The sequence below is a fragment of the Uloborus diversus genome, chromosome 7 (assembly GCF_026930045.1).
Source record: "Uloborus diversus isolate 005 chromosome 7, Udiv.v.3.1, whole genome shotgun sequence".
Classification (NCBI taxonomy): domain Eukaryota; kingdom Metazoa; phylum Arthropoda; class Arachnida; order Araneae; family Uloboridae; genus Uloborus; species Uloborus diversus.
The window spans coordinates 12,189,607-12,215,970 of record NC_072737.1 but is presented as its reverse complement, the minus strand read 5'-3'; the positions used below and the strand labels follow the sequence as shown (position 1 = coordinate 12,215,970).

General features: G+C 34.7%; 1 protein-coding gene across 1 annotated transcript; it reads right to left on the bottom strand.

Annotated features, from left to right (window-relative positions):
* Positions 1 to 374: 374 nt before the first annotated feature.
* Positions 375 to 1,871, bottom strand: LOC129226251 (zinc finger protein 271-like). The gene has a single exon (XM_054860852.1). It carries the CDS (start codon positions 1,869 to 1,871, stop codon positions 375 to 377), a length of 1,497 nt encoding a protein of 498 aa, XP_054716827.1.
* Positions 1,872 to 26,364: the final 24,493 nt, after the last annotated feature.

Genomic DNA, 26,364 nt, shown 5'->3' with positions numbered 1-26,364 from the left:
AACAGGAGGTTGTGAAAAATGGCTTCCAAGAGTGCTTTCAAAAGTTGAAGTACATAGTTGTTCAAGGCAAGTATTTTGAAGGTGGGTGTGCTTCGGTGATGTGAACTATTCAGAGTAAGGTATTATACAACTTGTCCCCGAACTTTTGTATCGTACCACTCAAATAAAGATTGGTTTTCATCTCAATCATTTCTATAAAGACAGAAAATCATGAACTTTAACATGGTATCTACTTGGCATGAGCCTTGATGGCATTTTTTCAGTTTCATGGAAATTTAAAGATCTGATTTCCAAATGGAAACAGATACATCCACTAGTTCTAGCAGAATATCTAGTAGATTCCTTTTTCATCTACTTTTTCACATCAAGATGCTTCAATTTAGTATGGACTTTGGTTTCTGATAGGGTTTCTTTTTAGTATGTACTCTTGCATGCAGCTTGAGACTATTCGACTGAGAAAAGGACTTTTCACAATAGTCACACGCATAAGGTTTCTCTTTAGTATGCACTTTTAGATGCGACTTAAGATAACTCATTCGAGGAAAGGCCTTTTTACAATATTCACACACATAGGGCTTCTCTGCAGCATGCAACTTCATATGCATCTTGAGATAACTCGAGTAAGCAAAGGAGTTTTTGCAATACTCACACGTGTAGAGTTTTTCTTTTTTAGTGTGCACCCTTAGGTGCAACTTGAGATAGCTCGGTCGAGAGAAGGATTTTTCACAATGTTCACACGAGTAAGGTTTCTCCTTAGAATGCACGTTCCTAACATGTGCCTTGAGATAATCTCTCAGGGCAAAGGCTTTTTCGCAGTGTTCACACACATAAGGCTTCTCTTTAGTATGCAATTTCATATGATCCCTGAGACCGCCAGAGTGCCCAAAGGAGTTTCCGCAACGCTCACAAACGTAGGGCTTTTCTTTAGTATGTTTTCTCATATGCGATTTTAACCCTGTCAACCAACGAAACGATGCTTTGCAAAATTCACAGCTATAAGGTTTGTCTTCGCTATGAATTTTTCGGTGCAGATTTACCTCCGACTTGCGACCAAACGCTTTACCACAAATCTCACAGGCAAAACGCTTCTCCCCAGTATGTACCAACAGATGGGATTTCAAATGTTCATTGCGATAGAATTTCTTTTCACAGTAGTCGCAAGAGAATGGCTTGACTCCAGTATGAAGTAACAGATGACTTTTAAGAGAAGCAACACGACTGAATCCCATCTTACAAGTTTCACAAGTAAATATCTTCTCCTTATGTACACTTTCATGCAGCTTTAAGTAGTTTTTCGAAGCAAACGCACGGCCACAAATTTCACAAGGAAACGGCTTTTCTCCAGTATGAATAGTTAAGTGTAGTTTTAAACTTGATGGGTTAGCATACCCTTGGTTGCAGTAATCGCAATGATAAGGGTATTTCTTAGTGTGCCACATTACGTGACACCTAAGGTTACTTTTGGTAGCAAAGGATTTTTTACAATGCTCACACGAGTATGACTTCTCTGCATGGGTCTTCTTATGCACCCGGAGGTTACCTTTGGTCGCAAATGTCTTTTTACAGTCATCGCAAGCGAATGGCCTTTCCCCCGTATGGGTCCTTACGTGGTCGATTAAGGTCCCTTTTACAGCAAAGGATCTTCCGCAGTGCTCACAAGAGTGCGGTTTCTCTTTCGTATGCGTCAGCAAGTGCGATCGCAAGTTGGAGACCTGAACGTTGCAGATCTGACACGTGTAGGGCTTCTCTTTGGTGTGCGTTCTCAAGTGACTTTTGAGAGCGTGACTCTGGTAGAACGACTTGTCGCAGTATTTGCAAACATGAATCCACTTCGAAACGTCGTGGATCTTCTCGTGGATTCTCGCTTCCATAGCGCGGAGGAACTTCTTCCCACAGTAGCTGCACGGATATTGTTTCCCCATTCCCGTGTGGACAATCAAATGGCGCTTCAGTCCATCGGCGGAAATAAACGGTCTATCGCAATGCTCACAGTGGTGGAGGTCTTCCTTGGTGTGAGTTTTTAAATGCAGTTTCTGATTTCTTAACTGGGTAAAAGTTTTACTACAATACTGACAGGAATAAGGCTTGTCTTTTGCTTCATTCGTATGCGTCTTTAAGTGTTTAAAGAAGGAACCACGCTGAGTAAACAACCTAGGACAGTAATCACAAGCATACGGCTTCTCGCCGGTATGAAGTCGACTATGAAGTTTTAGACTATTCATAGTCGAGAATGCTTTAGCACAAAAATCACAACCGTAGGGCTTTTCTTTGGTATGAGTTCTCAAATGCACAAGCAGGTTTGGATAAATAGAGAAACGTTTGGAGCACAGTTCGCAAGTGAATTTTTTTTCTCTTGCCTGTGTCCTTGCCCGTCGACTCAAGCTTCCCATTTTGGCGAAATATGTGTCACAATACTCAGATATGAATTCGACTACTCCGAGTCTTCTCCTTTATCATAGATGAGTATTTGAATGTGATTTTGAAGATGAAGGAATAGTAAAATCCTTGCTACAATATTTACGGACACACTTCCAACACCTCCACCAGTAAAAATGGTTGTGGTTTCTTGAATTGAACTCTCTCTTTCTCTCTACTATTTCTTCCCGAGAAGTTTCTTTACAAGTAAGTGTTTTACCAGAATCAAAGATGAAAGTAGTTCAGTTGGTTTTCTTTACCAGTGATGCTTTTTCTTGCAGGGTCAGAGAAATTTATTTCCCTTCCTATATCCCAAAATACTATTCATATTTCTTGGTAACATCCAAGCTTGCAGCAAGTGCAGAGCTTCTGATAAATTATATTTTGAGCACCATTTGAAAGAAATTTCACCAGAAAACTAAGAAATTTTCATATGTTTTAAAATGAAACTATACTTGACATTTCAGTCCATACAGCAAAAAAGGTTCACACTGACATCATGAATTTGCTTTAAGAATTCCAATCAAAATCGACAGAAACCTTCTGGGAAGAAAAGAAATAACACTTCATTAAGATCACAATGTTTGTGAAATGAATAAAGACATCATATACAGCTGTAGGAAGGTAAAGCACAGTAACTGCAAATCTTTCTTTTTCTTCTTTTTTTTTGGCAGTTTTGTCATTTATTGTACTTAAGATTCTTGTATAAGTGTATTGATTTGGTTTCCGCTAAAAGTAAAGCACCAAAAAACATAGAATTCCAACATTTCTCTATTATTATACTCAACTGCAAGCTTACTTGACAATGGAGAAATGAGCTACGGCCAAGCGAAGGAAATAGTTCCTAGAGCCTTGTCCAATATTCGGGTGAAATTACTCTTTGCTTTAGAAATCAGACCAGTTAGTTAAACCGGCGCATACGTAACATTTTTTAGTCATAATATCAGTCAACTGTTGAATATTTTCAATTTTACCAGCGAAGTAGTGCGGAGCATTTTATCCACTTGAATCAATTGCACCAGCCAATAGCAGCTCATAGACAGGTGGCGCTGTCCTCTTATTCGCTAGTAAGTGTGAGGTTTTATCTGTTAACTCGTTTTTTCTTCCGCTCGTCGTGACGTCATAGTCAACTTAAGTTGCGAGCAAGTATAATATGGAATCCAAAACATGTTTCTTTAAACTTCTCAAAAACCTCTTTCTACAGATACTGCGCTTCAGCTTCCTACGACAGTATAATGCAGGTAAAAATTATTATAGTATGAGGAAGAGAAACATGGTTTACTAAACCAATAAGTTTTGTTTTCAATCAGAAGGAAATGAGTTGTCAGAACATTAAGTACAGATTTGATTAATTTGACGGTGCAAAAAGGATACACAAATTGTCGGCCATTCAACAAAAGATTGCATTAGAATGGGTCAGTAGTGTTTATTTATTTTGTTTTCATTGCAATAAAATAGGGAAAATGCCAGATTTTTGAGTGCTCTTTTAACATTTTGTTTGATAAAATATTTTGGAAGTGTGGCCTAGTGTGTAAGATGACACTTCCAACTTTAAAGTTTGTTTTTGACCTGAATTACTTGAATGATATGCCAGTAATACAGCATTCATTAAGAAAACATTCATATTCTTTTCGAAAAAATACTCATTTTTTCAAAAATTGATGAAAATGCCTATTTAAAAAAAAAAAAAAAGCCAGGAAAATGGAGCAAAAACTTCCCGGTTTTCTGGATCACTGATAAAAGGTTTTGTATTGTACTGTAACTGTTTTTGTAAGTAATTAATATAGAGCTTTTTAATGCTAAGTTGAAAAAATTATACTAAAAACTTGGAGAACTCAGGTTTATATTCTAATAAAATTATAAGAGAAACTAGTTGCATCCCCCGGCTTTGCACAGTCCACCTCAAAAATTAAAGTTATGTCAAATGACGCGTGTTCAATAATCAGGCTTGAACAAAAAAAAAAAAAAGAAAAAAAAAACAATAAAATTTTGCGGCAGATTGCAGAAAAATTATCAAAAAGTAAACATTTTAAATCTCCAGATTACAGAAAATCCTTTAAAACAAAAGCCAAAATTTTACTTGTTTATGTTCGAGAAAAAAAATGGCAACAGATCTTTTGTCTCAATTTTTTTCACGCTATAAATTTTAATAAAAGCATTGTCGCGGAAAGTTGAGATGAAGCACTGAATAATACGTTGAATGGAGGAAAGCCTTCGAAAAATAGGGATTTTGTGTCTAAATCTCAGGGTCATAATTATTAGTGCTTAATTGATATCTCTGCTATTGATTAGAGGATTATGACAGTCAAACATAAAGACAGGAAAATTACGAATCCATCAATACTTAGTTGGATGGTGAGTTCACTGTAGTTCGGGTGAAGTAACTTGGACATAGATATATACATAGATACATACGTTCAGTTTTTAATTATATAAGATGAGAGAGTTATGTTTCAAGGCAAAGATAGCATAAATTTTGATCTTCTGAGGAAAAAAAATGCTTTTGTGATGGAGTTTTGTTAAAGCTTTAAAAAGCCAAGGAGGGAAAATTACTAGAAAAGAGGTTACAGTATATCAAACATTTACTTAAAGTTATTGTTAAGAGGGGGCGAGGCCAGTGGCGTAGCGAGAAAAAAATCCTTGGGGGGGGGGGGGGTAATTTTTTCTGAAGTTTAAAGTAAAGCTATGCCCTCGAGTTTACATACACACACACACACACACACACATATATTACGTTTATAAATTAAAGAATTAAACAACAAAAGGACATTATAAACGAATTTTCTTCTTTGGAAATACCTTGATCAATACCTTGAAAATACCTTGAGAATACCTTTGGAAATACCTTGATTGGTGTGATGAGGGCCTTCTCATCACACGAAATCTTCTCTTTTTCAGTGCTCCTTCCATTGCGTTCCTGAGGAGGGGTTGCAAAAAATGATGTTAAGTTTTTTTACTGCTCATTACTATATTTATTACGAAGCGAAACAACTCTAACTGCAGTCTTGCTACACTAATGGATAGAACTAGGGTTGTCAAGTGGTCAAGTTCTGCAGTAGCCGCAGAAGTTTAGTCGAAGCGGAGTGATACATTCATTCAGAAAGCAAAAAACAGGCTCCGAAACACTAGCATTGTCCTCAAATCTGAGGGGCCAGTGGGAGAAAGGGAGAAATGCGTTCCAGGAATAGGTTGCAAAGGACAGTCGTCCGCACGCTTTTTCTCGGAAGAAAAGCAGTCGGACAATTTTTAGTGGGAGGGTGGAATTCACAGATTCGACATGTCGAGCGAGTTTTGGTTAAAAGGTCATTCAAGTTAAAAGTCTTTCCGCTCTGTTTCCTGGTTTGGTGTGGAGATGATAGAAGCGTGGGAGGAAAATCCTAGAATACTGGTCAAGTTAGATCTGCAGCTACTGCTCACCTCAAGAGGATAATTAAATTTAAAAAAAAAAAAAAAAAAGTAAAAACAGGTTCGACTGGAAAAAAAATTTTGGGGCTCATGGGGGGGGGGGGGGTTCTAACCCCCCTATCCCCCCATGGCTAACGCCACTGGACCTTCTTAACAATGCCCATGATAAACATTTTACTATGAATTGCAAAACAATGGTACATAGTATTATAATAAGCATTAAAATTTACCTACCATAGTTTATCTTCAGCTGCTCTTTTACTTTCTTGTTTATATGCCTTGCTTCTCCAGAATGCTGAAAATGAATTAAATGCATTACAATTATGTCTCCTTGTATTGATAGTGGATAACACATACCGCATAATGGATTACAAATACAAAACAGAGAACCAGAAATAGATTCTGGGCTTGGTAATGTTGAGTAGGCTTTGGAAAAATTTGATATTCATTTATGCATGAGTATGGATGGTCATCAAGCATTGGAGGCTGGTACACAAAGAATTTGGGGGGGGGGGGAGTGAAAAAAGGTGTGAAGGGATAGTGGACAGCTACGAAAATTTCTTTTTCTGTAAACTTGGACAACAATTTTAAATTTTAACAATGATGATTAAATAACTTCTAAAAAATATGGAATATGGCCCCAAAATTCAGAACAAATAGCCACTGCAGACCATCTCTTCCAATTCAAAGTTCCATTCTGATGAAATAACCCAAGAAAAGCCAGTTTATTTGGAATTTTATTTTCATGAAACAAATCAATTCATCGAGTAAAAACTTATTTTTAATCAATCTTTAATTTTTAACTCTGAAAAATAAGGGAGCAAGCCCCCTTTATTCTTGGAGGTGAGGGGCAGTTGCTCCCCCCCCCCCTCTTATACGAGTCACCTACGCCATTAAGTAAATATCTACTGAGTAGGGTATTTATACATAGAGTATTTACTCAGATGTTTACACGTCCTGGGCAAATATCCTCACAAAATTAGGGTAGTATTTTATTCTCTTTTCAAAACATGACTATATGAATTGTTATGAGTCCTAGTTTGAGACTTTAAATTTAGATAAACAAACTTACAAATTAAAAGTAAACAGAAAAAGAGGAAATATTTCAAAAAACAAACTACTTAGATAAAAAGTAGTATTTTATTTATTTATTGCATATCTTGTTGCATTTCAAAAATTAAGTAAAAAAGTCTGCACAGTGTAATGAAACCACAATCAGGTTGACGGAACTTAAGTTATTGAAACAAACTTGCAAGAATAACTGTCTACAAAAACCAAATTAACAATAAATTATGCTTTTCTACAAATAAAAAAAGTTTACAATGAATTATTTCTAAAGAATGCATATATTACCAGGGGGAAGGTAAAGGCAGTATCTGAAGAAATCAGTTTTTGAGATTGAAGCAGGATTTGTGATTTTTTTAAATAAAAAAAAGTTGGATTTTAAAAATTTAAATCAGTTTTTTTTATTTAAATAAGATTTTTTTTATTTTAATTTTCTGAAATTTGTAGATATTAATTACTTTATATTTATAAACATAATATATTTCATACAATAGATGAATCCATTCAGTTTACTTTTAAAATTAAGGTAATTTCTCTAACTATTCAATACACTTAAAAAAATTTATAAATGCGTTATTTATTTATTTATTTTTGTTTAAAAAAAAGTCAACCGTACAAAATCCTTTTTGACCTGTTTCTAATGGTATGCGAGTTGCTTTTTATTTGCAATGGCACGAAAAAAAACTTTTATAGGTTTGAAATTTTTTCTCAAATGTTTACCGGTGAACAAGTAGGAAGACGGGGGGAAACAAATCACCGGGTCACAAACATGTTTCAAAACTTTTCGCCTGTCCTCGGGCCACAAAAGGTTAAGAAACACTGTTTTAGGGAATGGTGTTCTTTTTTAAAAAATCAATTTTGCTAATTCTCTGATGCCACGACAATTTTATTTATTTATTTTTCTTTTATGGAATAAATTTTTATTTAACTTTGTACTAAGCGGAAATCAATGCACGACTTTTGGAAAGGAAAACAAGATACCTTACCCCACTTGTCAACAGATAAATATCTTACAAAATGAACTAAATTGCTTTAGACATCTAAACCAAAACAAAATATTTTTTGATGAAATGTTTACGGGCATATTTTTTTACTGTAATGAAAGCTTCACAATTTTAGACGGTTTTTGGAGGTATTAGAGGAAAAACGGGGAGGGGAATCTTCGGCAGCAATTTTACAAACTTCTAAAATATTTTTAGAAGATCTTTAATGATGTTGGGAGAGGGAGTTTGGATATGCTCCTGGGAAACATTTTGAAAAGGAAGGTCTATAATCGCGATTGTAGACCATCTTTTGGTAGCATTAGGTAAAAAGATAGAGTTCAGAGATTCTCCCATGTCAGTTTTTAGAAATTGAAGTTCCAAAAATGCAACTTTAGACAATTTTCGGAAGTGTTACGTAGAGAGGCCAATGGTCTTTCCTCCAGATATTTTGCAAAATTATATGCTTGAAAACGCGATTGCAGCCTATCGTTTGTAACTTCAGAGATTTTTAAAAATCAAACTTCCGAAAATGCAATTACAGGTCATATTTGAGGCAGTGAAGTGAGAAGCAAAGGGATACAAGTGGCAAAATTAAAAATTTGGAGATAACCAGTGCACATGGTAGGTGAACCCCTACTCTGTCTTGGGACAAGAGATGGTACTAGTAACCCTGGTAGGTGCTGCTGTATAGCATGATTTAGAAGAAAATTTCAACGAAAGCCTACCTAGGATGTTATCTTTAAATGTGTTTTACTCAAAACTTGAAAATGCCTACTTACATCCCTTTGCTTCTCACTGCCTCATTTAGTGCCACTAAGGAAAGAGATGATTTCAAGTACAGCGTCATTTTGCTCTGCTTGGCTTTTTTTATCCCAAAAACATTTAAATGTTACATATTTTTCGATAGAAATATTTCAGATTTCTCTCTCTATATTTTTAATTATTGAAATACAATAAATCTCTAGATAAAGTTTTTTTTACTTCCAATTTTACCTTTGAATATTAAACTATTAGTGTATAAGTATGACTTTTCATTGTTCTTTAAATCCCTCTATCCTTCTCTTTTATTCTGTTAAAAACATATTCCTATAGCCCATGTGTTTTTCTCTACTTTCCTGTGATTTTTGATACAATATTTTCATTGAAAAAGAGAGAGAGAAAGACTTAAATTTGCCAGAAGCTCCTATTCAGCCATCATAATCATTTATCCACTCCTTAAAAAGAAAACATGACTTGTCATAGATTTCAACATCATAACGAGTGCTTTAAAAATGTTTGAAACCAACATTTCGTCATCTTTAGTAAAGTGTTTCTATCGGCACTTTGAAACGAAAAATAATCGGCATCGGCCTGAGTGTGAACAATCAGCCAACAATCGGCATTGACCCATGGGCCAAAAACTGCTATCGGTCAAGCCTTAGTATTTACCATAAAAAATATTAAAAAAACTGCTGGGTATTTTACTCCAATGGTTTTCACTTCAAGGTTAAATTGTCGAAGTATTTTAAAATGTATTTTTTTTTCGCGACTAAATCATTGCGATTTTTCTCCGTGGCTTAAAACTAGAACTACGGTGGTCTTCGAAAACTAAGAAATATGGTGGGGGGTCATTTTGACCCATGAGAAAAAATCTGCAAACTTCCCTAAATAATATTATATATTTGTACAAATTAGTTAAAAATAAACATATTTATAACAAATGCTGTTTTTTTAAAGGATGCAGAGGTTTTAAGGATATATAATGAAGTTTTTTTTTTTAAGTTTAAAATTCCCCTCAATAACCGGCGCTGCTTCAGTTGCATTTCAGAAACTAGCAGCTAATGTTCCCTTGTATGCACAAAAATATTATGAAAGCTTCAAGTTCTTGCAATGTTTTTGAGTTTCTGATCTGATTCAGCATCAGTAAATGTATTTATATTTCTTTTTTTCAAAACGGTCAAAATGACACCAGCCCTCACTTTTAGGTAGAGCCTTATTTTGGGTTTAGAAAAGAAAAAAAAAAACAATTTTCTTGAAAATTTTATATTACTACACAGCATGAAGATTTAGGAAAAGTCAAGGAACGATAAAGCATTTAATGAAAATACAGAGTGAGCAGTTAGCAAAAATAGGTTTGCTTGGGGTCAAAATGGCCTTTTCGTAATTTTAGTGTTAAATGTTTGACCATTTAGAGACAAGTTTTTAGAGAGATAAAAACACTTCTGCTTCATATATAAAAAGAGAACTTGTTTTCTTGGAAGCTACTTGTCAGGGTTACCTTTTGTATTTCTATTGGTTGAGAAACAAAAAAGGGGAAAAACTGAAAGTGATAACAATAAATGAAGACTCTAATTACATGTTACCTGACTAAGTGATTCGGCTAATATTAAACAAATAATAACATTAACTGCATTCACATAAATCCTACTGTATTTTTCCTAAAAATACTTGAAAAAACCAGGTTAACATGGGACAAGGGGCTGGGAGGGGCTACGAGTGAAGTGACTTTACAAAAAAGCAGGACGAGTCAAATTTGTAAAAAAAAACTTTGTAACATCATTTTATGAACAGCGCCAATGGCTTCTTAAATAAATCATCTTATTGAAACCTGGATGAAATCATCGGCTCCTAAGGCATGAGATACTATAACAAGCCTAATTTGGTTAGGGGCTGTCTATTATTTTGTTTCAGTATTTTGTTCCCCTCCTCTCTTTATCAAAGTGTCAAACTTTCCTTTGCCTTACCCGCCCCCCCCCCCCCTTGTCACATGCCATGCTAACAATATTCTTATAAAAAGGGGCAATGTCACACTTCTTGTAACTCCTCTCCCATCCATGACACAAATTCAGAAATCCCTTCCCCTTCAAAACGCAACATCATTTGAGGACAGCCCCTTAACACAGTTGTCTTGACACTAGAGATGTACCGAGTAGCACTTTGGCCGAGTACCGAGTACTCGGCCTTTCATTACTCGGCCCAGTACCAAGTTACCGAATACTCGCGCGAGTTACCAAGTATGTTTTAAGAAGAACCACCGACACACGTGATGAATTTTGAACTTATTGGAATAGTAGTATAAACCTCCTTGTCCATATAATAGTTTTTAAAACTAAATTCCTGCTGAAATTTAATTACGCATTATTTAAAAAATTTTGTTTGTGTCAAAAATTTTACAAAAAAATTATTTTTAAAATTAAAAAAAAATACATAAAAGGTATGAATCAAGTTGGAATTAAAACAAATTATGCCAATTATAGTTCTAGTCTGCCAAACATAAATAATTTTTAAAAGCAAATAAAACAAATGTGCAGGAACACTGCAGACATGTGTTTCTGCATTACAAGGAACGTCTTTTTCAGTGCATAAAATGTGAGCTAAAGAATGTAAAGACATTTGACAAAAGAATCCGACTTTTGTCGGATGCCTTTAAAGCCACGAGCTCATATTTTGTACATTGAAAAAGGAATTCCTTGTTATGCCATAACACGTGTCTGCACCTTTCTTTTAATGTTGTTTTATTTCCTTTTATTTTTTAAGCAAAGATATTTTTACAATTCTTATAACTAATTTTTGTTTGTAGCAAAAATCCATTTTTAATATAAAAATTCCATATTTTCTATACTCACTTTTTTTGCACAATTTTTAATAAATAAGTTTTATTTACTTTCGAGACATTAAAACAGAGATTTATTTCATTGAAGCATTACAAACTCCATCATTCTCAAGATTTAAATTAGACTTCTAAATGATTGCAGAATATTATATAAGCTTGCACTTTTTTATAAATTTTAACATCTGTCTTGGACAATATTCAATTTTTTGCAACTACTCGGTATTGGCCGAGTATCTGATCAAAATTTGGGCGAGTACCGAAACCTTGGCTAATTGGCCGAGTACCGAGTAGTTACCGAGTACTCGGTACGTCTCTACTTGACACAGTAGGATTTTTCAGTCAACTGGTGAACTGATCCCAAGGTTTCATGGCAATAATGGCATGTTAAATAAGGGTATGTTCGGAAAGTGGTCGACCTGGTTGCAATCGCTCCTACAGCGGTCTTGTTGTGGTTTGCAAGATCATGTAGTATGGTTCGGCCAATCCAATCGTGTATCAAATTTTACGAGCTATGATTGGAGCGTCTGTGAGACTGTGTGTGTCGTCTGCTGCTGAACTGAAACTACCGCGATGTAACCACCAGGGTTCGAAAACACAGCTGTTAGACCGAGCCACCAGAAAAATTCCAGTGATGTCATTACCACAACCTAACCAACTGCGCGGTGCGACCGGTGAGGTGTTTTTGAACTTAGTCTAAGCAATTATTACTTTTGAATTGCTAAATAATAAAATTTCTTACTTCTGATTACTCTAAGCAATTCAAATGTCCAGGTGCCTTTTAGGGCTGTCCCTAAATGATGTCAAGCTCTGAGGCTGAGGGGGCTCGTGAAATTGTGACAAGGAGGTAACGAGAAGTGTGACATCACTCATTTTTAAAAATAACTAGATGCTTATAAAAAACAGCCCTACATGAGAAAAGAAAGTGGGAAGGGTACAGCAAAACCTGATACAGGGGGGAAGGAAGTCAAATTTTTTGAACAAAAGTGAAACTTCATTTATGGACAGCCTCTTACTTACTTAGATGTACCTATAGTTCAAATGTAAGATCCAAAGAACATTAAATAGAGGCACTGAACTGGAAAAAATAATATTTGTTTTGATGGCGGACACTTTGGTGGTTTTTGCTACCGGCAAATAATCAAGAGCTACATGATATGCAACTCAATAGTAGGAACGAAACTGCAACAAAAATAGTCTTCCTACCACCCAAACAAGTCGCGAAAACTCGCGCGTTCTTCATTTCATATCAGTTCTCATTTTATGCTGTACAAAACTGCGAAAAATGAGACATTTAGCTTCTCCTCTTCTTTTTGACCTACTGGATTTTTAAAAATAATCAATAAACGAAATGTAAAACAGAATTCCAAATCCCAAACTTCTGATTCCTCAGAAATTCAAAATGAATGTGTGCCAGTATATTTCCTTCTGATGACTATTTCTCGTTTCTAATTTAAAAAAAAAAGATAACTGTCAAATAATACTAAACTGTAACCACTTTATGTTGCTTTCTGCTATCCTTCCGTAGCGTTTCGGTATCAGTATTAGGTATTTATTCTCTTAATTACGGAGTTTCTGAATTGCTATGAAACTGTCCTGACACTAAAGCTTCGTTATTTTAACTTTTTTATCTTCTATAACTATAAGTTATTGTATTGAATGCAAAAGCAAGCTTCCAATTATCCAGCTTTTAACAACACAGTGCATTGATGGTATGAAAAGGTAACAGAACTGTGTATTTACGAGCGGTTTTCTCTCCAATTTTAAAATAAACAGGGAAACGATTTTGAGTATTTGATATAGTAGGTATGTTTTCATCCTATTAAGATATTTCTGCAAGGTTCAGCTTTATGGTTATTTAGGTTTTTTTTGAGCAATCACGATTGCTTATTGTTCTCACTTGACTGTTTTTGGCGTTCCCATGATTTTATTTTCCCGCCAGCACCCTCTGCAGCATCACCGTCGACCGGCTCCTCACGATGCTGCTCCTCTAGCGAAAGCCATCTCCAGGTTGCGTCAATAGGCTACACACACACGCACACACAAATACATACACCTACACACACATACACAAACACATACTCACACACTCAAACACATACAGACACCTACGCATACATAGACACCTACACACACACATACACATTCCCTCCCCACACACAACTACCCACACACTCATATCTGCATACAGACACAAACACACATGCCTACACACACATACCCCCTACACACAAACACACGTACCCCCCATACACACATAAACACACATGCCTACATACACACACACACACGTGATTGCGAAAAACATAATTTGAATTCAAGAGGTCAAAATTAAAATTATTATTTTTTTTTTAATAATTTGTGTTTCTCATTATTCTTGAGTTTGTTTAGAGTGAAATGGGTTCGTTTAACGGATTTCTCCAAAAAGAAAAAGAAAAAAAAAAAGAAACTTTCAACTTGACTTGATTTTATTTTAAAATCATTGTTCAAATCATTTCTAAAGTTTTTTCTTTTTTTTGAAAGTGATCTTGCAGTTTTAGAATATGTGCTGCTGTAAAAGTACAATATGTTGCAATTACATTTTTAACTTCAATTAACGAAGCTCAGTCTATCTATGCGGGAATTCAAGCCGTGTGTGTGATGTCAATGCTTAAAAACGAAACTATTTCTTCAGAACCTTGAAATATTGCTGTTATCTTAAAAAGGTAAAAATTGTAGTTCTTAACGAAAATGGCTACGAAAAAACGTAACTGTCCAGCTTTGGATTCCTCTGCTAAAATTATACTATGAAAAAACTAAACTTTGAATTCATTTGAAACGAAATGTAGGGGAATGTGGGGAAAAGTGAAATAGTTAAGACACAATTTAGCTTCATCAAAATGAACAAATTGGAATTTTAATTTGAAAATTTCAGTAGATAAAGAAAGAACAATCTATTTCACAATAAAACTTGCATTGAAACATTATTTTTAATTTTTGGCAGTAAATATGTGCCTTCAAGAAAAATTGGAAAATTTTTACTTTTTTTTTCTTGGGGGCTAAAGTGAAAAATGAAATATTTTTCTGAAAAAATTCTTTTCCACTCGTAGAAAATCTTTTTGATCAAACAAGTGAGTTTACAAAAAGATGAATGAATAAATGAAATGATAATGAAACAATAAACTAGTAAATAAATTAATAATTTAATTTATGAGAAAAAATAAATGAGTGAATAAAATAATGAATGAATAAGAAAATAAGTGAATGAATGAATAAGTATTGTGCATAAAAGTAACTTAATGTCTTAATCTTCCAAAACCTATTTTTTTTGATGATTGTGTACTAAGGCAGTTGCGCACTGGGTCGCCGAAATGCTGGGAAAATTCCCGATGCGTCGGGGCCTTGAGGGGCCACTACTTATTCATTTTTTTTTAATCAAAATATTTTCTTTTGGATCATTATCACTACATAGCACATGCTTACAAAAATGGCCTCAATGTTACATTTCTTAGTTACTTTAAATTTGAAATGTTCTGTAATGTTCAATTATTTTTTTTCTCTTCATTTCATGGGACATTTTGCCCACTTCCTGATTCCTTTCTCCCTTCAGGTACTCCTGTTTTTTGACGGCGCCTATTCTCATTACTACTAAAAAAATTTTCAAATTAAAAACGTGACTTACTGTTGACTTTTTTCTTACAAAAGCTCTTGCTACTCACTGATTTCCAAGGGCGCCCATATGCGGGAGTGGGGGGGGGACTCAAGCCCCCCCCCTCTTTGAAATTAGAACTTCCTTGCTTTTAGTACTTTTTTCTTTGTAAATGTAAAAACATTTCTTCTCCAGTAATTAATGAATAATTTATTAAAAATGTTAAACTTTAATAACTCTAATCTGTACTGAAATCAGTTTCTATGGAGAAAATATCCCGTTAAACCATGAGGAAAATACCTGAGCACCCCCACCCCCGTAAAAGGGGCCCCGGGGCAACGAAGGAGTGGAGGCTCCTAATAAGGGTTCGAGAAGATCATCACATTTTCGAAAATATCGGATACTTTGATATATATCCGAATATTTTGATATATATGTATATATATCCGATAATATTGATCAGCACTTTAATAGTAAATACATCCTGAAGTAACTGTTTTTTTTTTTTTTAATATTATTATTATTATAATTTATAATGGAGAAAAAACGTAAAATTTGCTGACCCGTGAAAGTCAGGATATTTTGAAATTTTTTTATTGTGGGGGCCCCTTTGTTGTGGAGGCCCCGGGGCAGTAGCCCCGTCTGCCCTCGCTTAAATCCGGCCCTGGTTCTATTCATGCTTTTGAACTCAAGTGTCTTATGTGAAAGTGAAGTAAATTTTATTTTACTTTCAATCGCTGGCTCCAACCATTTTTCTTCTCTTTTACCTTGCCAGTTGCCTCAATCGCAAATCTCCGTAATATGCCTTTCTCACTTAGGCATATACCTCCTCAAGGGAGCCCAATTGGGGGGGGGGAGGCAAGTAGGCGCTCAATCCCCCCTTCCCTATAAATGAAAACTTCCTTGCTTTTAGTCCTTTTTTTCCATGCAAAAATGTAAAAACATTTCTTTTCCAGCCAATTATTAGAAATGCCAAATTTTAATGTCTCTAATCTGTACTGAAATCGGTTTCCATGGGGAAAATATCCTGCTAAACCATGGGGGAAATATCTGAGCCCCTCCCCCCCCCGCCCCTCCCTTTAGATTTTGCTTATGGGCAAGGGCTTCCATAGGCAAAATATTAAGGGGGGCTCAGATATTTTCCCCATGGTTTATTAGGATATTTTCCCCATAGAAACCGATTTCAGTACAGATTAGAGCTATTAAAATTCGACATTTTTAATAACTTATTCATTAATTGCTGGATTGCAGAGGAAAAAGTACTAAAAACAAGGAAGTTCTAATTTCAAAGGGAAAGCCCATTTATCCCCCCCCCCCCCCATGTAGGTGCTCATGCCTCCATTCAGTGGCGCAGTGAAGTGCGTTAGTCGTATTTTGCAACTAACAAAATAACTGTGTCCCAGTTGAACATTTAAGAAATCTCGCAAGCCTAATGTTACGTGCTCTTTTAATGGGCAATAGATTTTAGTACATTTTTGAGCTACTGATACACCTAATAGAAGGACTACAGATAAACACACTTGACTCTTTTTTTTTTTCAACTTATGCCACCATCATTCTAACTAGTCCATCTGTGTTTATAACATAAAGTCACAACCCCTTTTCACTGAATCAACTTGAATTCTCAAATCTCAACTTATATAGAAATTCACCTCAGTGTTGTAGTCTCGAGTACAAGTACGCACTGATCATCAAATCATGGTCATTAAAAGAAGTAAAATAATCGCCGACGAGATTCTCTTCTTTGACGTACATCAGGCGATCGAAAAGGAAGCAACTATGCGAATAAGCTAAACTCAACATTACTTTGAAAAATAAACATCATTTCATGAAACATGAAGATTGCATTGTATTTATTACGCATGAACTTTTTTTTCTCCTCTTTCAATTTACTTTTAAATTGATGGGTGGGTTGCTGTTTATCTTCTCCTATGTGCTGTTGTGTATATTGAAAAGAATAACATATCGTTTACATGTTTTTTTTTTGTCCCAAATTTAGTAAGAATTTGTATTTTTTGTTGCGTAATGAAATTTATTGTATAAAATGAAATCCGGTCAACATTAAATAATTGTCATAGTCCCGTGAATTGTTCGACTGTATTCTATGAACACCAGTTTAATATTAAACTTATCGCTGACGGGATGAACCCTCCGTGCAATTAGTTCAAAATAAAAGGATATAATCTGAAAGACCCAGGTGTTAATATCTCTTCAAGAAAATATAATAGATCGCTATTGGGAGGTTCGACGTCAAATGGTAGGAGTACCACTTACAAGTGTTGGCATACGTATAAGTGTTCGTTATTCAACTTCACTTGCCTCAGTTTTGTTTTAGAAATCTTAGCCTGAAGGAATATTGCAGGCAAATGAGCGTCTTTGAAGTATATTTTTTCTTTAACCTTCTTTGTGGCATCACCACTAATTCGATATTGAACTTCGTAGTCCAGCCCGAATATATTCGTGGTAGCCGCCAAAAAGGTTAAAGTTCTGAAAATATATATTGACCTCATTAATATGGCATTATACATATTTTCAGCTCTTTTTTGTGGGATGAAGATGCTGTCATGCCAAGCCTAGCTGTGAACATTCACACCTTGTTATGTTTGAAAATTCTTTCCGGACAGAAGTGACGTAACACTTAGAAGAATCTTGGGTAATTGTCTCCTCTACTTTCAAGAGAAACTGTTCACTTCTCCTTTCCGTAAAAATTGCAACATTTGTCAACATTATGAGAAAGCATTTTTCTTGCTGGTAATTTGAAATTCAACTTTTTACTCACTCAGCAATAGTACTAGGTCAATTTTCAGACATTCAGAGTTCACCGTTGTAAAAAAAAAAAAAATAGAGAATAAATGGGAAAGAGGAGCCATGTTCTTGTAATTATTGTGGAAATACATTTTTTAGCATAAAATTTAGAAGGACGTTTCAGGATGCATGCTCAAGAAAAGCCATTTTCTTGTGATCAATGCGGGAAAACATTTTCTCAGGTTTCAAATTTGAAATCCCATTTGAATATTCATAATGAAGAAAAACTATTTTCTTGTCATGTTTGTGGGAAAACGTTTTCTATGAGCTCAAGTTTGAAAAGTCACTTGTGGATACACACTGAAGAAAAGCCATGTCCTTGTAATCATTGCGGAAGAACATTTTCTCGGAATTCACACCTGGAAGAACACGTGAGGATGACACATACTAATGAAAGACCTTACTTATGTGATCACTGTGGAAGTGCTTTTTCCCAGCCTTACAGGTTGAAAATACATCTAAGGATACATACTAAAGAAAGACCATTCGAATGTGATCACTGTGGGAAGACATTTCCTCGGAATTCTAGCTTGACAAACCACGTGAGGATGGTACATGCTAAAGAAAAGCCATATGCTTGCGACCAATGTGAAAAGACATTTTTTCGGAATTCACACCTGAACGTACACTTGAGGATACACACTAAAGAGAAACCGTATTGTTGTGATCATTGTCAAAAGACATTTACTACTGCTTCAACTTTGAAATCACACTTGAGGACACACACTAAAGAAAAGCCGTATGCTTGTGATTACTGCGTAAGGACTTTTTCTACTGCTTCAAATTTAAAAGTGCACTTGAGGAGGCATACTAATGACAAGCCGTATTCTTGCGAATACTGCGGAAGGACATTTTGTCAGAGTTCACACTTGAAAGATCACTTGAGAAATCATGATAACAAAAAGCCGCATTCTAATGATCAATCTGAGAAAACATTGTCTCAGAATTCGCCCTTGAAAAGTCGCTTGGGGAAACAGACCAAAGAAAAGCTATATTCTTGTAATCACTGTGAAAAGGCATTTTCTTATTACTCACACTTGAAAGAACACTTAAGAGTACATACTAAAGAAAAACCATTCTGTTGTGTATATTGTTTAAAAACTTTTTCTACTGCTTCAAATTTAAAAGGACACTTGAGGATGCATACTAATGAAAAACCGTATTCTTGTGACTATTGTGGAAGGACATTTTCTCATAGCTCAGGTTTCAAATATCACTTACGGACGAGCCATAGTTCGAGTAGCTAGCCATCTTACTACTATTATATATGCGAAAGTTTGTCTGTATGGATGTATGGATGTTTGTTACTCTTTCACGCAAAAACTACTGAACGGATTTTGATGAAACTTTACAATAATATAGCTTATGCATCAGAATAACACATAAGGTAGTTTTCGTCCCGTTATGGGGGGCAAAACCCCCTTAGGGGAGCAATAAAATACAATTTTCGTATAAATTCTCTAATATAGGGATGAAAAATACTTGCACATATTTACATTATATGTCCATCGAAAGCTCTGATTTTTCTGCTGAAGATGGCACCTATTCGAAATTTCTAAGTAGAATAAAAAACGAGTTATGAGCTTTTTAGTTCCATGTTCGAAGGCTTTCCTAAACTCAACACAGTATTTAGTGTATCATCTCAACTCCCTGTCGATAGCGACAATTGTTGTATTGTTGACTATCTTTGCTTTTCGTGACTGTTCAAGGCTTTTCTCAAGTCAAATCTTGAAGTAAGATTTTTGCACAAGATTGGCAAATAATACATGATTTGGCTGATGATTTTCCATTTAAACGGAACTTTAATGTAATTAATGGTTTTTATTATTATTTATGCTGATTGAACACTTACTCATTATCCAATCAACCAGCAGATCGCCAAAATTTTTGCAGAAAGTTTTCCGTAGATGATGCATTTGGCAGTTTTTTCAACGTTGCTGTTTTTGAAGCCGAGGACTACGTCATAATGTTTCTCAGCTTTCACCATGTAAACAAAATATCGCCAATCAAAGAATTTTCAAAAGACTTTTTTTACTGTGTTAAATAATCCAGCAACTAAATTAGGCAAATCCGTAAACAGCACAAAAACTTCCATTAATTTTCCTTTTTGTACAATTTCAAACAATCACCAAATTTTATTACTTATTTTGGTAACATTTCGGATGAAACTGTTTAGCGCCATTTTATGGTGACCAAAAATATCTCAGCATCTGGCGACGATATCTCTGTAACGAAAATTAATATCATATCGTTTTACAAAGTAAGGAAAGAATGGGGGAGCATCATCGAAGGTACCCCGAAACGACTTTTGCAAATTCGGTAAAATCGCACCAAGAGCCACAATGATTGAAATTTCCCGAAATAACTACAGCAAGTATAAGGGGATTACGAGCGCAGCTACTTTTTTTTAATCACTTCGTACTTCATTAGCCATACAGAGAAGGTTTTAGACTCCATGTTAAAAAAAAAAAAGTATCAACAGATTAATCTTTTTAAACATGAGAAGATTAATTTCATGTTTTGTAAATTTGTATATGCTTAAATATAGTGCTTTCGTTTCTAAATCAATACTACTTTGTTCTTTAGACTTATTGCTATTTTAGTTTTATGGGTAAGGAAGAAACTCGATTTTTAGTCACGTCAAAAAGATGTGTTTTAAATTCTTTCACTTAAAACAGAAAACAAAAGCAAGTAACGATTTTTTCTAATAATTATTACTGACACAGGCAACGCCGGGTATTTTTGCTAGTATTAAATAAAAGCCATACAGTTTCCTTTTCGCATGCAACAATTGTGGAAGTACAGTATTTATTGTTGGAAGAACACTTCAAATTTTATTGCCAATTGAGGGGCAGTCAAAAGCGAAGGAATGTAAGTGGACGTTTTCAAGTTTTGAGTAAAACGCGTTTAAATTTGTGGCCCTAGGTAGGTTTTCATTGAAAAGGTTCTCTAAATCATGCTTTATAGCAGCACTTACCAGGGCAACTAGTACTATCTCTGGTTCCAAGAGAGAGGAGAGATTCGCCTACCATTTGCACTGGTTATTTCCAATTTGTTAATGGTGTCGTTTCCAAAATTTTAAAAGTATTTTTTTTCTGAAAGAGCATGCTTAAAAACATAGGATCTGACCATTTTTTAAATAATTTAGTTAAATTTAATATTTAAAAAAAAATTACTTAAACCTGTGCACTTTCATTGTTTACACTTTTGTCGTGTGACATCACAAATGATGAAATGCCATTTAGTTGCCATTCACAGAACAAAATACAGTGAAACCTGTGTAAGTTGACCACTTGCGGTGCAGTCCTTTGGTGGTCAACTTAGACAGGTGGTCAACTTATGGAGGGGGTAATGATTTTTTTTTTTTTTTTGTCATTTCTTGCACCATGTATTCATTTTTGATTGATTGACACTTACTCTTTCTGTTTAACTCACTTTCATTGTTTAGCATTACTTTGAAACAATATTTTAAAATGTTATTCAAATATTTTTAGAGATTATTTTCCCAGAATGACGTATAATGTGTCATGTAAATTTAAAATTTCAGTAAATAGATCAAAAAAAAAATCTTATTGTTTATGAAAAGTTATTCATTTGATATTAATAGTTCCTAAAAATTCATCGCTTATCAAAAATTGCAAATTTTTCTCATATACATTTATAACTCTATGATGTTGATGATCTACGTTTCAACAAAATAACTCCTTATTGAATTTGGCGCACTTACTAGACACTAGTTTTAGAAATTCCATATGTGTCAGCTAATTTTCTCTAGCTTTCTCCCTTTTCAATTAGTTTTAATATTTCATACTTTTTATCAATCTTAAGTTCAACTAACTTTCTTTTTGAAGCCATTTTATGTAAAACTATAACACAAAGAGCAACAAGCTGGACTCTCATAGTTCAAAAAAGCAGTTGAGAATGAAAATGTCGTATCTCTTAATCCCTTGCACCAGAAATACTGCAATGCAAGTAACTTTACTCTTTAGCACAATTCCATTGTTGTCACAAAATTTTACAACTGGAAAAAAATACTTTGTACTTTTCTATTGACACATGTTTTCATAAAGAAAAACAAGTTTGGGGAATAAATGGGTTCTTAATAGTTTTCCCATGCGGTTAAACTCAAAAGGAGGTTTAGTTATGCTACTGTTTCATTTAGTTAGTAAAACGTTGGTCTGGTATCAAAAATGTTCTTGGAAAGCAATAAAAAAAGTAATAAAATAAAACAATTTGCTAAGTAAAATTTTAAAAAATAAACCAAGTGGTCAACTTACAAAGGGTTTTTTACAATGCTCCAAACCAAATTTGGTGTTCATTAGTGGTCAAGATAGACATGTGGTCAAGATAGAGAGGTGGTCAAGTTACAGAGGTTTTCCTTCATTATATAACATAGGACTAATTCCGTTCCTGACAAAAGCGGTCAACATAGACAGGTGGTCAACTTACAAAGGTGGTCAACTTTACAGGTTTTACTGTATTTAATTCGCATCTTTACTCACGTGTATTGGCAACGATGTGTGATTGGTAGCCAGCGTAGAACGCAATTTTAATTCGCTGCTTGATTATCATAACGTGGAAACGTAGTAGAAAGATGCGCCAAATTGCATCATTTGTGACGTTATAAAGACCACGCCTTGTTTGAAAAATCGGGCATTTTAAAAAATTAATTAAAAAAAAAACTGCTGGGAAAAAGAAAGTATTTTCTGGGGTCCATGTAATTTTTTTTTGCTATTCTATCCATTTCAATGGCTAAAAGTAGTACTTTTCACTGAAGGAAACCACCCCATTGTGGCACTTCAAACTTGAATACAATTAAACTTTTTAAGAAGTTTTTGTGATTAGTAATTAGGTGTTTTGAACGCTGTGTTTCAAAATGTGTGAGTTTAGTTCTTTAAACGTTTTTTGAAATCCGTGCAGTACTGCTAATAAGTAATTTGTTAATTTTAGAAGATAAAATTATATGTTCATCGGGAATTTCAGGAGTATTTATTTTGCGCTTTTTAGAGAATGATATATTTTAGTAACATTTATCAAAATCAATTGCTCGTAATGCATCTTTGAAAGTCATTAGTCACTTTATGATGCAATTACAATAAATATCAAGTGCTTTAAGCATTTTTCATATGTATTAACTCTCTAGTAGTACTATTTAATTAACTTGCTGGAATCTGTTTCTGATTGAACTATGTTTCAAAATCTCTTTGTTCCTGCTACAAATTCGTCGTTCCATTAGTCTGTGACCAGAGCCGTCCTAAGAGATGAGGCAGAGGCGGATACAGACCAACATTTTCCGGGGATGGGGGGGGGGGGTCATGCTAAAGCATCTAATGTTTCGGGCAGGAAAAATTTCTGAAACTGAAAAACTAAAAATGTTGCTTTAGTCTCGCCTACTGTGGTTGACGAAAAGTATCGAAACATTTTTATATTCCAATTATTACACTACTGAATATGTAATCTGAGATCTGTATATCATAAAAGTCAGAGAATAACTGTATAAGTCGACATAGTAATTGTAAAGACCATTAAAAAAGAAAGAATAACATTCAAAAAACTGAGCTGAAATGCAGCAGGGGAGTAGGTTACGGCGCTTTCTCATACCCTGGAGCTATTGTTGATCACCCCGCTCCTCGGACGGCTTTGTCTCTAATGTGGAATGAATGTTACTGTCTGACTATCGACTGTATGGAAAAGCTAATATCCGGTTTATAGGCGGAAATGGACGTATCTGTTAGCTTATAGAGGTGTTCATTGGTTTGTTATAGATGTGCGCTTTTGCCTCTCTGTTAGTTAGCTCCAGTTTTATTAAAATGAAAATTTGCTCACGGCAGTATTTTTTTTTAAATCTAAACTATATCCGATCTATATTCTCACTACAAAATTTATTTATTTATTTTTTCACAACATTGTTTTGTGCTTACCATTTCGCTTTTACATTCCTGAACGAAATGAAAAGATTTTATTTTCTTTTTGTTGTTTCTCCATAGTAACTATTTTTGTTTCCCCTCATTTTATTACTTTCTTCTATATCTAATACATGGAAGAAAGTATTGGATTCGTGCAAATTTTCGAATTTCGAATTTTGACGGATTTGAACGTTTTGAGGTGTGCTGAGTCCATTTCGACTATTTTTGGGAAATGTCTGTCTGTCTGTGTGTGTGTATGTATGTGTGTGTATGTATGTGTGTGTGTATGTATGTGTGTGTGTGTATGTGTGTGTGTGTGTCACGTCTGTGTGTGACCAGTTTTTTGTGGCCGCTCTACAGCAAAAACTACCGCATGAAATCGAACGAAATTTGGTACACATATGTGCCCCTATGTGAACTTGTGCCCATTGGCTTTTGGCGCGAATTCCTCCAAGGGGGGTGGAGCAATGGGACGTTTTTTGAGTTACGCGTGCTTGCTATTCCTCAGGAAGTAACTGGCGGAATCAAACAAAATTTGGTCCATATGTTGCCATTAACAGGAACAGGTGCTGATTCAATTTTGGTGTCAATAGCTCAAACGGGGGTTGAGCTATAGAACGTTTTTTGCCGTCAATTGCGACTGCTGTATCTCAATAAATAATGAACGTAATCAAACAAAAATTTATCAATAAGTAGCCCTTAGAGGGTATAAGAAATGATTCTATTTTGGTGTCAACAGCTAAAAAGGGGGTGGCGCAATCGAACGTTCTTTTTTTTCCATTGTGAGTGCCCTATCTCAAGAAGTAATGCTACGTTCTGGTTGAAATTTAGAATATATGTGAATCCATATGTAAACAGGCGTTGGTTTAATTTTGGCGCCAATCGCTCCATGGGGGGCTGATTTTTTTTTTATTTGTGTGAATAAAAATAGCTTTTTAATTGCAACAATAAGAAAGATAAATCGTAACAGACTGTCGTCTGCGTTCAGCTCGTGCTTTAATTGCATGGAAATGATCCGAAATATTATTTCAATGATTTAAAATTTTTAACTGTTGCCATCTTCAGTCTGTTAACAGATAAATGTTTGTAATTATTTTAAGCAAGGCTTTTAAAATAATTTTCAATTTTCATTCTTTGCTTTGCTTTTGAGATAAATCAGGAATTGGGATGGTCATCGAGTTTTGGCATGTGTAATTTTGTTTTCGTTGGGAATATTGCTTCCTCGTTGAGCATGGGGAGGGATCAGAATTATAAGAAAGATATAGAAGAAAGTTTCGTGATGGCCACAACATACTAGTTTTAGACAATGCAATAAATGCATTAGGCACTAGTGACATTGCAGAACGCGTGTATCAATGTCCCATCATTGTTTTTCCCTCTCCCCTGCTAGATTCATTCAGATGGAACCGTCTTTACTTGGCCAATTGCCAATTTATGTAAAATATGTGGTCAAACAGTTCCTTAAAATTCATTTGATGATATTATTTCCTTTTACACATCAACAATGTGATTTGCGTGTAATATTCAATGTTTTGCGAAACAGTGAACTAATGTATCTGAAATATGAATGTGTTTTCCACTTGACTGTTAAAGTATCACTCCAGTCCCACCGACTACTAAGTTTTGTATCTGCCGGATCAGGTTTGGCAACTGTTCTTTGTTGTTGTTGCTCACATTGTTCTTTACTTTTCCCGCTGTGTAATGTTCTTTCATTAATTTTACCTAATAAATGTTGTTTTGTGATGATATTCGCCATTATTTTGTGTAAACACACCCTTGCAACATTTACATCTTTAGATATCGTCGCCTTAGAGCAACAGCATAAGAAGTAAATAAATTCCTTTGTGCAGAGAAGTAAAAAGAAATCAACAACGTTTTATCAGCATCAAAATATAACACACTTTATACCAGCATGTTATATGTCATTTTATTCAAAAAAAAGCATAATTTCCTAATCTCAGCACAGTTTAAAAAAGCAAAGGTTTTTAATTTTTTTTTTAAACTTAAAAGTATTAAGTTTCCAGCCTAGGACCTGGCAACACCAGATCCAATTTGGATTGGAAGATACCGTTTTATAGTGATATAATCAGCGCACTGATTTTCAAGAAATTAACGTCTTTGCAAATTGCAGTTTTTTTTTTTAATTACAGGTAAGAAAAATGATCTAAAATCTTGGTCGCAACCGTAACCAAAAGCAGCTATTTATTATTATGTAACAACAGTAGAGGATTTAATGGAGGGGGGGGGGGCTCCAAAGGAATAAAATTAATTTAACTCTCCCAATAAATGGCTTTGATTATTTCTAAGCAACATTTAGCAAATTCTTTTCACTATTCGTTTTTGAAAAACTCATAGCATATTTGAATAAAATCACTTTTGTTTAGGAATAACATTGGAGTCAGAGGTCAGCGTGAAAGAATACATTTAACTGGCTTAAATCAAAGGTGCTTAAAATCGCCACTCGTTCAATAATTCTTCTAGGAAAGAATCGGTAACTAACAGCAAGGAAGCCCAAAAATCATTTTAAAAAAGCTTCGTGAAAACTTAGAAATGAAAAATGGTATGAAC